This window comes from Colletotrichum phormii (assembly GCF_030913505.1).
Source record: "Colletotrichum phormii strain CBS 102054 chromosome Unknown BDP81scaffold_4, whole genome shotgun sequence".
Taxonomy (NCBI): Eukaryota; Fungi; Ascomycota; class Sordariomycetes; order Glomerellales; family Glomerellaceae; genus Colletotrichum; species Colletotrichum phormii.
This window is the reverse complement of record NW_026851446.1, coordinates 1,017,154-1,029,257: the sequence shown is the minus strand read 5'-3', so window position 1 is coordinate 1,029,257 and position 12,104 is coordinate 1,017,154. Positions and strand designations below refer to the sequence as shown.

The window sequence follows — 12,104 nt, the reverse complement described above, 5'->3', positions numbered from 1 at the left end:
GCTCTAACGTCAAACCTTCGTCCGATCATTGAACGCTGATGTAACCCCCCAGTGCTCCCTCAAGGCCACCTCACCTCGAAAGCTGCCCCCCCCCCCCCAGAGAGGCCTTTACACTGCTCACAGGCTCAGATCTGATGCTTCTGCTATGTGTACTTAGCGCCCGTGACGCTGAGCCATGGCTGATGCCGATCACGGCCGCTCCTTGAGAGTGTTTCAGAGGTTGGCGCTCTTCGTCATCCCCCATTGAACCCAAATTGGTTCTTACGAAAGGTTCGTGGGATGCGTGGTCCGCTAGCTTCCCTTCATCTCAGTTTACCATGTGCACCTCGGGAAAGTGAAAAAGTGTACAATCCAATCTAGTATGTGTGTGCCATCCAGACGACGTAATAATCGCGGAGTTCGCCAACTTGACTCCTGTCGTGTGGAAGCGCATCCCTGGCATAGCTCGATGGTTCGGCAGGCCGGGTTGACGATGATGAAGGTATGGAGAATCAGATACAGGCATCAGTCATAACATGAGTGTAACCATAACCTCCTTTTCCCATCGAACGGGAAAAGGGGGGGGGGGGGGCCGCAGTCGGCGTTCGACTACTTCTCACGAGTCACCACGTCTTTCCACATCCCCGGTGTCACTCCGTTCCCCAACGACTTGGTCGTGTGACCGGGCAATAGTGGTCTCACTGCTGAATGAATGACCCTGAAGAAATATCCCCCGCCACCGTGAATCGATCCCCACTCCTCACGAAAGAGTCAGAGACGTAGGAACATACGAAAGCCTCAATGCCGCAGCACGCTCATTACTGCGGGCAATGGGGGGCTTGTAAAGTGCCAGTCAAGATCCAGTAGTAGGCGGTGCAGGCATCGACTGATAGAAACAAATCAGAACTCTCAATAACAGCTGATTACAATGTCTCGCTTCAACGTTGTCTCGTCTTGCCGCCCTATCTGGGTGGTAGGTACATGGGCCAAATGGCCATGTACTACACCAAACTGACTTCGCTTAGGCGACAGAATGTCTTGTAAAGCAAAAGCATGCCACGATACTACCCCACCACCACCATCACCAACCAACCAACCAACCAAGCGACCCCTTCTGGATGAGTAGAGCGTTTTGCAGGTGTTTTGCTTTTTTGCGGCTGGCAGAAAACAGTAACTTCGTTGTGACTTGTTGGCGAATAAAACTGACCATTGTGACTGGTCAGCCGCAATACGAAAAGGGAGAAGGGTGTGTTGGACACGGAACAGGCGGGCGAGCGCAACGGATCGTCGCCGACGTCCAAGATAACCCCGCCGCCGCGAGCGGCGAGCTTCACGGGAATGAACACCGGGTATCCGTACGTTTCACTGTGTAGTCGGGATGTGATGGAAGCACGCGGTGGCTTCTGTCAACAATGCTCGCAATGAAGTGACTCTCACTGAGATCATCAGACGTGTCCTAAAGTTACTTCCCAGGTAGATTGAGTTGTCTGATATCCAAGTTCCTAGGTACCTCGATTTCAACCACCGTATCTGACTCTTCCACCAGCTCCGTAATACGTTGATGTTTCGCCCCGTCACTCATACCGCTCCATCAACCTCACCGTCACCGGCTCCAAATCTCTGTCTAGGCTCGTGAGACGATGTGTCAAGCGGCGGCGGCGGCGAAAGCACATGTGGCCAGCAGGAAAAAGGAAAAAGAAAAAAAAAAGTTTGTTGACCTCGCCCTCAGTTGCGTGTTGCGGAGGCGAGAATCGGACCAGAGCCAGGGTCCGTGATGCCGCCGCGCGCGTTCATCGAGACTCGAGAGACTGCTCATTCTTTTCTTGGCCACGCGGTCCGAAAGTCTTCACCGTCTCTCTCTCTCTCCGTCCTCGCTCTTTCGTGACTTTCTTCATTTCTCGCGGTGTAACTAGATCCCACGAAAGCAGGCCGTGCGCCGCGCTTTCTTCCATCAAGCTTCCAGGTTTTCCCATTGATTCACACCGTTGGGACTCTAGCACGAGGACGTGCTAGCGCACGACAGCAAACGCATTTCCGACCCTCAGACTGTTAGGCCAGTCAAGGCAGAGTTGAATCCACAATAGCCAGTAGGCAAGAAGAAGGCGTGACGTATCGAGATATTGAGTATTACATCTTGCGTCCGTTCGGCATTGGGCGAGATTCACGCCGTTCGCACCCGTCTGCTCGGTCGTGATCCGCCGCTTGTCCATTGGCATATACCAAACACCAATGGTCCGCTCATCACCATCATATGCCAGCGAGACACGTTGCTTGTTGGGGCGGGACCCCTCCGAAGCTCGAGCTCTATCGACCGAGGAGAGAGAGCATCAGAACGGCCTGGCGCAATTGGCGGGTAGTCTGGCTCAACTGCCACACTTTTCGAATGCGGACAGGAGCATCTCTAGGTCGAGCTACTTCGTGCAGATTAGGTGCTTAGAAACAAAGGGGTCCAAATGTCGTGTGGCTTGTCATTCAACGCCAATCCATGGACCCTTGCTGTCGCCGTGGCCGTTTCCATTCCAAGTCCGTTTTGGCAATGTTTGTTTGCATTGTGGTTGGCATCCCGATTTCCCATGCCTCTTGCGGCATTCTGGCGTTGGTATTCGTAAAGTAGGGAGATTGTCGTACCACGAGATCACAAATGTGACAAGGATTGATATCGCAGAGAGGCACGATTGGATGGAAGCACAGCAACGATGAGACTGCACGAAAAGGGCACGGCATGTGTGTCGGAGGTCTCATCGGCAGGGGGGGGGGCCGAACGGATTAGGAAAAAAGAAAAGAAACTATCAGCCACTTCAGAACTTCAGCCCAATAGCCTTGTTAACCGCAGCGCTTGTATCTGTCCTCTCACCTCTTAGAGTGTCAACCTGTCAAGAGCTCTCTAACGTCCAATCAAGCCAAGAGATAGCTCCAGTCTCCAGCACATTCAGGACCTTTCTGGCGTGCTCGTTGTGGTTCTAGACTCCCGTTCTTTAGATCTCGGGCAGGTATGGGGTTTCTCGATACCCATAATCAGCCTAACCAAGTTGCCAAATCCTAGGCTTCTCGGCCGGCGACCTGAACCAGGCGTCCGTTGAAAGGACTCGGGGACAAGGCCGGTGTGCTCCACGCAAGGTACCCGAGCGCATCGTCGTCCTTGGGTCCGTCGACGCCCGTACGAGGACCGGACGACGACCTTCTCTACGCTTCTCTCGAGTTCACCGGTGACCTGTCAAATTCTCACGATGGAGGGAACCAGACCGCCTGATGCGTGACGGACTCGCGACCAGCTTCCCGCCGGCTCCCCCCTTTCCGGCCCCCCGAGTCCACCGGCCGGCCGCAAAATGTCCCATCCACCTACCTACTCGCTACATGAAGCCTTGGGAGAAGAGCCACTCTGCCACTGTCGTCGGCTGGTCCGCGGACGACGGACTCGTTCCAGCCGCTGCGGCTTGATATCGCCCCCAATTGAATCCTCCCTCTCCAGTCCTCACCGCTGCTTCAGTGTTAGTCCTGGTCATGCAATCGATGTTTTAACAGTCTGCTGCTATTGGGCCATGTCACCGGCTGCTACCATGGCACGCCTGGGTTGGTGTAGCTCTCTGCGACCTTATTCGCCATCTCCACTCACACACACCTTTGCGGCGTTGCGCAACCCATCTCTCTCTCTCTCTCTCTCTTACACAATCACACACACAAGGCACACCTCGCACCAACTCTCACCTGCACCGGGCATCCACACGGCAAGTCTGCAGCTCTGCAACCGCGTTTTCCCGTTCCGGCCCTACTCGACTTCCGGACGCTGGCTTGACCGCCTTCTTCTAATCTCCCGCCGTCACAACCTTCATGCATGAACTAGCTAGCGCCAGCCAACCTGTCTCCGTTGAAATGCGGAAGCTTGAATTGGGAGAGTAAACAGTTCTTCGAAACGCCGCTGAAGGATTTCACAATCTAGAAGCGAGAAAGACAATCGCAAAGAAAGAGAAGAAAAAAAAAAAGTCTGATCGCGCGTCGCGCCTCCGAGTCTTACCGTCTCGACGTGTCACCTCGGGAATTAATTTTTTTTTCCTTCCTGCTGCCTCACCTTGTCACGACAACGCACAATACCAAGTTACCAAGTTTTCTCTCTCTACAGACAGCTCACACAATGGCCCACAACCTCGGCGCTATTAGTGTCGTATTGCTCGATATCGGTGAGCGCCTTTCTTACCTGAAGCCGAACTCACCGCATCCAGAATAATCTCGTTGCATTCATTGGTGGACTCAAGTCTCGATAACATTGCCCATGCTGATTCGAGATTTTCCAAACATGCAGAAGGAACCGTTTGTCCCATATCCTTCGTCAAAGATGTGCTGGTACGTCGTCTCACCCCAACCACCCACCCCCTGGTTCATCGGGTAATTTGCGGCCCCCTCCGGATGACTCTCTTGAATTCTCCTCCGATGGCACGGAGGTGGTATCTGTCATTCCGAGCCGGGCAACCGTGCGCATGCTCCCGCGGCGGCACAGTTCCGCCGCTGTCAATCCCGTGCTGATGTCTCGGTTTCCAGTACCCGTATGCCGTCGATGCCCTTCCGGCAGCCCTAGACAAGCAATGGGACAATCCCGAATTCGCAGTCTACCGTAATGCATTCCCTGAGGACTGCGTGTCTGATCGATCAGTCTTCGAGGCGCACTTCCGCGACCTCGTCAAACGCGATGTCAAGGCCTCGTACCTCAAGGCCCTCCAGGGCTACCTCTGGAAAGAGGGCTACAAGTCGGGTGAAATCAAGGCGCCTCTCTTTCCGGATGTCGCTGAACGTCTTTTGTCCTGGAAAGACGCCGGCCTACGCCTCGTCATCTACTCCTCTGGCTCTGTTCCCGCCCAGAAGCTCTTCTTTGGCTACACAGATGCTCAGCCGGCGGACTTGACGCCCCTCATCTCGGGCTGGTTCGACACGGTCAACGCCGGCCTCAAGACTGAGCCCGGCAGTTATGCCTCCATCCTGTCAAACTTCGCCGACACCAAGCCTGAGGAATGGCTCTTCCTCAGTGACAACCCCAACGAAGTCACAGCCGCAATCAAGGCCGGAATGCAGAGCATTCCCGTCGTCCGCCCCGGCAACGCACCACTCCCGGACGACCTGAGCCCAACGTTGCAGCCGATCAGAGACTTCAACGAACTCAAGGGCCTTGGATCAAAACACTGATACGCGACTAATTTGACTTGCGGGGTACCCGACGACGAATGTTCCTCCTAGACTTTTGGTAGCGCTATTGGAGACAAACCGGCATGGAAACGCCTCGAATACAGTCTGCATCCGGTGAACACCATCTTCAGCTTTCCCATCTCCGTCGACTGCACAATTCCACATCTCTTGTCCCGTCCATCCTATCCCTTACTCTTCAAGCCAAGTCTGTTCTAGATGCCAGTCGCCCATTCCTCGGCTTCAGGCACGTGGGATCTCATACCTAGCTTTACCCGCAACAGCTAGTACGAGACCGTAAACGAGATGGCCATCTTGTGAGAAACAGGCAGGTCGAAGCTGTATCAACTGGAGCTCGAGACCTTGACGCCCCATCCAAACGCCAGAGGTTCCGCAGCAGCCGACAAAGTCCATGTTTTGTCTCGCATGAATTGCCGATTGATCCAGATGTAGAACATGGACTCGTCCGTCCCGTGGAAGGCAGGTGAAAGCAGCCGTGGCGGCCTGTCGCTTGCAACGGGCGCTTGCCAAATGCCCGGACGGCGGGGTTTATCGTGGACTCGTCGTGCCGACGACATTCGTCCCACAACACGGGTCATCGTTGGCTTATTGGAAACGTGACTTCTTCGAGGCGTCCAAACGGAAGCGAGGATATGGACGATCGCCTGTCGATCGCTGTGAGGGGAGAACGCTTGGAACTTACACCACCTCAAGGCCCGCCTCGGCGTCTGATCGTCCAGGATTGCCCCCAAAAAGGCAGCCAGAATCGTGATTGGGGCCCGTCTTTGATCACAATGACAATGGCGACGTCCTGCTTTCAACGCACTTGATGATCTGCCAGCCGGCTCCTTAGACCAAAGAAATGGTTCAATCTGGTGGCACGCAATCATGGACCCTTCAGTGTGATTGTGAAGTTGTTACGATTCAGACCCGGGTTGAGCTCCTTCTTGGCAAATGCGGGCAGCGGTTTGCTTGGAGCATTCGCTCTCTTCCAGAATGAGTAGACAAGCTTGTTCGTGACCTTTCCCTCAAGTTGGACATATCCCAAGGACGTCATGATCTCGACCAACCGATCCCGAGAGAAATACCGCGAGTTGTCAACACAGCTTCGGGGGAGGACCAAGAATAGTGAGGGAAACAGGGCGCGAGTAGCATCCGATAGATCGTCTCCGGGCTGACGGAGAAATGAAAGCGTGCGGAGAAGCATCTCACCGCGGAGAGAGTGGTCAGGAACGTAATTGACCACCAGGCTGAGTGAGATGATGTCAAACCGATCCGAGTCGTCCATTGGCAAGGGTCGCTCCATGAAGTCCTGCTGAACGATGCCCGCTCGTTGGCTGTTGAGGTCGATGAGAGTCATATCGAAGAAGCCGCTCTTGGAGCAAGCGTTATCGGTACTGAGAGCGCCCACCTCGAGCATTCGCAATCGGCGATGCGCAGCGCCCTCGCCCTTCCCCTCATCTCGAGTGCTCTTGGACTTCAGGGGCTGGAGATCGGCTGATCGCAACCAGTCCAGGAGAACTCTTGAGCTGTCCCCGCCTCGATCTACTCGTTGGCCTTGGAGACTGGCTCGTTGGTACTCCTCGAGCCCGCCGAGGGCAGAAATTTCGGCTGCAACCGCAGCTGCCTCTTTCTCATCATTTCGGGCCAATGCTTGTTGGCGCTTCTTCTGCAGTGTGTGGTGAGTATTGATAAGCGTTCGCGTCTCCTTGCGAGATATTGACTTTGCTTTCTTGATAGTGGGAGGGCGGCCTCTCGATAACAGCTTGTTGGCGGGCTTGGTCCTTCCCATGTTTCCGACGCTTGTTTTGGAGGAAAGAGGGAGACCAAAATGAGAATCAGGTAGACTTGGGGGTTGCGCTTCCAAGTCGCGCACTTCGAATGAGTTTTGAGAATACTCAATGAAGTCAATATCAAAGTCGACTTTGCAAGTGCTATGGATTTTTTTTCTTCCCCTGCTCAATGAGTGTAAGTCGAGCCTTACATAAGCAGCCTGTTTCCATTTGGTAAGTGCCAGGTTGAGTTAGGCTAGCTTGTCAGCACCGGCGGAATGATTTTCCTCTTCACCTTCCCCGCCTCTCCAGCCATGATAAGATAAGGAATCGAGATGCACAGACCAATTCAACCCTAAGCCCACAGAAGAGAAAAAACATTTGACCTTCGGAATCTCTTCTTTTCCCACTCGACCTCGACACCGACGACAACCAGCTAACCCGCCCAACCAGCCAACATCCCCATCAGTCAAAATGGCCCCCAAGGACGCGAAGAAAGGTACTTGAAAACCAGCTCCCGGCAGCAGCAGGAATTACACACTTGCGAGCGCAGCATTCCCAATTTTTATACACACAAAAACGCACACAATGGCGACTCGACAAAATCTCTTGTTTCGTCGACAGCGATGGGCAGAACGGTGACGGAACGGGGGATAACACCAATAATCTCTACGCCGAAGCCTCTCTTCTCCCGGAGCATCATGCTACAGCAGATTTTGCGAGTTCTTTTGAAAATAAAGAGCGATTGCTGATGCGACATCTCTACTCTAGGCGGTGCCTCCAAGGCGCCTAAGGGCTCCAAGCAGGCCAACAACGCTGCCAAGGCTGCCCTGAAGGGTGTAAGTACAAGCAAACGCTTATTCTCCCGTTATTCCAGGGACAACGAAGATCATCGTTGTCTACGCAGGATGGGCACTGTCTGCCGAAAACAAGCAGGAAACTTACAACCATCTTCCCTAGGCCCACGGTCACTACAAGAACAAGGTCCGCTACACCACCTCGTTCCACCGCCCCAAGACCCTCGTCGTCTCGCGCGCTCCCAAGTTCCCCCGCAAGTCGGTCCCCCACGCGCCCCGCCTCGACGAGCACAAGATCATCGTCCACCCCCTCAACACCGAGTCCGCCATGAAGAAGATTGAGGAGAACAACACCCTCGTCTTCATCGTCGACGTCAAGTCCAACAAGGCCCAGATCAAGCAGGCCCTCAAGAAGCTCTACGACATCGACACCGTCAAGATCAACACCCTGATCCGCCCCGACGGCTCCAAGAAGGCCTACGCCCGCCTCACCCCCGACGTCGATGCTCTTGACATCGCCGCCACCAAGCTGGCTCTCGTTTAAAGCGGATAGTACTTTTCGCGAGGGACTTGAAATGGGAATGGGAAATGAAAAAGTAAAAAGCTATTCGGGTTCATTGACTGTAAAAGGCATCGGCATGGGCGTCTCAAGGTTGTTGATACAGATTCCCCAGGAGTGGCATCTCCTCGAGGGCACCAATCGATTCTCCCGGTACTCAGGCTGGGGTACCATGACCATGTTCAGTCTCGAAAATGCTCATGAATGCGGAATTCGCTTCCTCCCGTGACAATCTTTCGGTTATCAAAACTTGAAAATTGCAATTGTGAAATCGATGTGACATGTGCCAGATGGCGTTGTATGACGAATGGTTTGCCATTCTATCTAGTAACATAGTTATACATATGCTTGTACATGAGCGACTTCAATACTAAGTTCTCCTACGCTCCTTTCTAATCCGGTCTACCGTTTCCCGTTCTAGTATGCCGTTTCCAAGCGTTCCGTTTTCTGTTTTCTCCAGCATGGGCGATCCTCTGTCAGTCCCTCCCGACCCCTTTAACCGGAGCGCATGTTGTTGAGGTGCTTCATCGTGAGGAAGTTGACGTCGAGGAATCTGTCAACGCAGTTGGCCAGGCATCCCTCCTCGCCCTTATCCAGCTTCGAGCCACGGATCGAGCCGCTGACGCACTTCTTCCAGCAAATCTCGGTGAGGGCATGGGTTTCTAATATCATGATTCGAATTAGCTGCCAATTATTTTCTTTCTGCGCCGCCATCCGGTTGAACCGCGCGAGACCGGGACCGCGCCCGTGTATGCTACCAATCCCCCCTCTACAGTCTCCCATCGCCTTCAATCTGCCATATTCCCCCAAGTACGCAGTTCTACGGATGAAGGAGGTATACTAACGTGACTGAATCTGAGATCTCTGCTGCTCGTTGGCGAGGAATTGGCGGAGCTCGAGCTTGTCCTTGTCGTTGAGCTTGTCGAGGTCCGAGTTCTCGAGCGCTGATCTTGAAGAGTCCATGGTTGCGGCTGTGTGGTAGTGTGCCCTGTGATTGACAGTATTGTTCTTCAATATGGATTACGAGTACCGAAAGGAAGGCGTATGATGGTTGCGACGAAAGGTAAGTAGTAAGGTAGGGTAGAGGTCGAAAGGCTTGAAGTGTTTGCCGCTCTGTGCTCCTTGAGTCCAGCTTTTTTTTGGTCTCCACTATAACATGGGCATCTCCCATTGGTTGAGTCTGTGTGTAGCTAAGAAACTAAGGGACAGTCATCATCATTAAGGCATTCACAAATAAGCTAAGTAGGCAATGCAGTGCAAGAAACATCTTTCTTAGCTTCCGTGATAGTGAACTGTGGATTGAACAAGCCTAGTTGATTACAGGCGTAGTTTACATGGAACATGTCTTGAAGTACCTCGAAACCGCTTGTTCTTTTCTCGCATCTACCAAGACTAAGACTAAAGTCGATTATTTGACAGAACAATACCATTATCCAATCCCATTGCTTGTTTTGTTGCTTGCACAAGCCATCACGATTATACCTCATGCCCTACTAGTATAGCGGCATACAAAGGAACCAAGTCGCAGCTTTGACAGCAGCGCTCCGATGCTTTCTTCAGATGTACTTGTACTTGCGAGCCAACGTCATGCTCACAACGCTGAAGAGAATCAAGCTTCCAAGGATGACAAAGAATGGAACAAGAGAAGTGTCCGCAAAAGGAACCGGGACGTTCATGCCGAACAGGCCACAAACGAGGTTGAGCGGAACGAGGATTGACGCCAGGAATGTGATCTTGCTGAGAACCAAGTTCGTGTGTGTACCCTGGGAGATACTGTTGATGGAAAGCTGGGCCAAGTAATTGCTGTGGGAGCGAGACAGAATCTTTTCGAAGTGGCCGAGGTTGGTGACCATGGTGACGACGTGATCTTGTATATCGCCAAGATAAAGTCCAATGTCCATCCGAGGGGTAACCTTGTAGTTCTCATTGCAACGCTTGGTAAAGCCTCGCAGGACATCAGCTTTGCCTCCAAGAAGGCGCATTAGAGCCATGGTGTTCTTGCGCACTCGGCCAATGGACCGCAGGAACTGGTTTGAATCGTCCTCGCGGGCTACGAAGACACCGTCCTCAATGGCGTCAGCCTCCAATTCGATGTCACGGATGACTGGAGCAAAGCAATCCACGATATCGTCACTACACAACATATTAGCACGGGTATTGACATTCGGCTTTGTCCACTTACATGAGAGCGTAGCAAATCCAGTCACTGCTCAACGCAACGTAGTCCCTGAGCAGGGCAATACGCTTGCGCACATGAGAAGCGTGGGCATTAGGCTCGAAGCTGAAGCTCAGAGTACCCTCGCGGAAGACGACGACGTAGAGGTTGTACGGCTCGTACTCCAAGCCATCGTCTTCCTGAACCGGGGTAAAGGATCGAAAGCTTGCAAAGTAGTACGAGGGAAACAGCTCAATCTTTTCCCGCGCCTCTTGGGTCGTAATATCCTCAATCGTCAAGGGATGGATACCGAATGCTTTGCAGATGGCGGTTACCTCCTCCTTTGTAGGATTGTTGACGTTCAACCACCAAACTCCGTCAGACTCATCGGCCGGGAGCGTGAAAAGGCCCCGAAGATCCTCGCCGGGAAGAACCAAGTCCCCGAGTTCTGCCGCGTGAATCGTTGATTCCCAAGCCGAAGAGAAGAAGCTGAACCGGTTGGGGTCCAGAGGCTGTTGGGCAGCTGCAGACTTATTCTTGGCCTCTTCGGCGAGATGCTCCTTCTCTGAGATCTCCTGCTCGTCAGAGGTGTCAGATGGCATGTTGACAATATCTCCATCTACAGTGCTGAGTTGCAGCTGAGGCTGGCCCTCAGACTTCTGTGTCTGTCGTAAATCCGGGAAGGCACGGAGAGAGTCGCGGCGACTAGCCGTTCGCGACGCCTGGTCAGACTGGACGAAATTCTCCAAGTAGTCGAAGTCGATGTACAGCTGGTCCTTGCGCCGGGGGTCTTGAAGAGGGAAGCAAACATCCTCCTCCGCTGACTGATTGGTGGCCAAGCTGGCGCCGTCATCCACCGTGTAAGGTCGACTGCGGTGGCTACGACGGCTGCTGATTGAGCCGGCGCAATGCAGATTCTCTTCACTGCCTTTCCTCTCAGCCTTGGACTCGGAGAAAGACATGCCACGCTCGCGGCGGCGCGCTTCGGCAAAGGCCTTGACCGAGTTGGGCGGGGAGATGGACCTCTGATCAGTGATGGTCTCAACGGTCGGTCGACGAACCCGTCGCGCATGCGGCGAGACGTCCCCTCCCTCATCATCGACAATTGCCTCTTCAAAGTCCCGAACCCGAATGCTTGGCGACCGCTCTCCGGAAACCGAGTCGGGTCCAAGCAAGCGCGCTCCATAAAGCGTATCGAAAGTGCCTCTCCGAGGCCGCTCCGGGTGAGGGCTGGTGGCGACCTGATGACGGTGGTCGTCGAGCTCAGGGATCGGCGTCTTGAAGCCACCCTCAGAGATGTTCTCCTCGTGGTCAGACATGTTGAGGTTTGGTGCTGAAAGCTGGTGGTATTGCTTGTCCCAACAGCCGACGAAAGGATTAACCTGCTCGTGTGTGGGTAGCTCGTTTAGGGGAATGGGTTATAAGTCTCAAACTCGTTCCTCTTCGAAGGCCTCCGCAACTCTTGAATCAGGCGGAAATACCCATAACTGATGCGTATTCAATGTAGACCGTAGCCGAATCGCACTCCGCGCGGCCGGCGCGGTGTGCGCTGAAAGAGTAGCGAGCTTCCAGGGTGGCTGTGATCGTGCCAGTCCCTAGAAGGTGCGTATACGCTGAGGAGACAGCGTTAACGCGCAAAGATGCTGAAGATGTGATGTGATGTTTCCAATGAT

At 53.6% G+C, this 12,104-nt stretch overlaps 8 protein-coding genes across 8 annotated transcripts; 3 read left to right on the top strand and 5 right to left on the bottom strand.

Annotated features, from left to right (window-relative positions):
- Window positions 1–91: 91 nt before the first annotated feature.
- On the bottom strand, window positions 92–557 carry BDP81DRAFT_419788 (uncharacterized protein). Its single transcript, XM_060589799.1, has one exon. It carries the CDS (start codon window positions 503–505, stop codon window positions 308–310), a length of 198 nt encoding a protein of 65 aa, XP_060448924.1. The 5' UTR covers window positions 506–557; the 3' UTR covers window positions 92–307.
- Window positions 558–3,124: 2,567 nt separating this feature from the next.
- On the top strand, window positions 3,125–4,071 carry BDP81DRAFT_161365 (uncharacterized protein). The gene has a single exon (XM_060582039.1). It carries the CDS (start codon window positions 3,306–3,308, stop codon window positions 3,813–3,815), a length of 510 nt encoding a protein of 169 aa, XP_060448923.1. The 5' UTR covers window positions 3,125–3,305; the 3' UTR covers window positions 3,816–4,071.
- A 37-nt stretch (window positions 4,072–4,108) lies between these two features.
- Window positions 4,109–5,151, top strand: BDP81DRAFT_391040 (enolase-phosphatase E1; the record flags this gene model as incomplete). The annotated part of the gene is made up of 3 exons (XM_060587497.1): window positions 4,109–4,154; window positions 4,277–4,317; window positions 4,513–5,151. The coding sequence occupies 3 exons, from the start codon at window positions 4,109–4,111 to the stop codon at window positions 5,149–5,151; spliced, it is 726 nt and encodes a 241-aa protein (XP_060448922.1).
- A 171-nt stretch (window positions 5,152–5,322) lies between these two features.
- Window positions 5,323–6,254, bottom strand: BDP81DRAFT_161354 (uncharacterized protein). The gene has a single exon (XM_060582038.1). The coding sequence runs from the start codon at window positions 6,036–6,038 to the stop codon at window positions 5,493–5,495; it is 546 nt and encodes a 181-aa protein (XP_060448921.1). The 5' UTR covers window positions 6,039–6,254; the 3' UTR covers window positions 5,323–5,492.
- BDP81DRAFT_446653 (nucleolus protein) lies at window positions 6,035–6,940 on the bottom strand (the record flags this gene model as incomplete). The annotated part of the gene is made up of 1 exon (XM_060592089.1): window positions 6,035–6,940. The coding sequence occupies one exon, from the start codon at window positions 6,938–6,940 to the stop codon at window positions 6,035–6,037; it is 906 nt and encodes a 301-aa protein (XP_060448920.1).
- A 344-nt stretch (window positions 6,941–7,284) lies between these two features.
- BDP81DRAFT_419780 (ribosomal protein L23/L15e core domain-containing protein) lies at window positions 7,285–8,557 on the top strand. Its single transcript, XM_060589798.1, has 3 exons — window positions 7,285–7,419; window positions 7,692–7,759; window positions 7,881–8,557. The coding sequence occupies exons 1-3, from the start codon at window positions 7,395–7,397 to the stop codon at window positions 8,259–8,261; spliced, it is 474 nt and encodes a 157-aa protein (XP_060448919.1). The 5' UTR covers window positions 7,285–7,394; the 3' UTR covers window positions 8,262–8,557.
- BDP81DRAFT_419778 (Tim10/DDP family zinc finger protein) lies at window positions 8,553–9,369 on the bottom strand. Its single transcript, XM_060589797.1, has 2 exons — window positions 9,122–9,369; window positions 8,553–8,938 (listed from the first exon to the last, which is right to left on the bottom strand). Exons 1-2 carry the CDS (start codon window positions 9,237–9,239, stop codon window positions 8,772–8,774), a joined length of 285 nt encoding a protein of 94 aa, XP_060448918.1. The 5' UTR covers window positions 9,240–9,369; the 3' UTR covers window positions 8,553–8,771.
- Window positions 9,370–9,832: 463 nt separating this feature from the next.
- Window positions 9,833–11,750, bottom strand: BDP81DRAFT_312500 (cora-like Mg2+ transporter; the record flags this gene model as incomplete). The annotated part of the gene is made up of 2 exons (XM_060583811.1): window positions 9,833–10,409; window positions 10,459–11,750. The coding sequence occupies 2 exons, from the start codon at window positions 11,748–11,750 to the stop codon at window positions 9,833–9,835; spliced, it is 1,869 nt and encodes a 622-aa protein (XP_060448917.1).
- Between the last annotated feature and the right edge of the window lie 354 nt (window positions 11,751–12,104).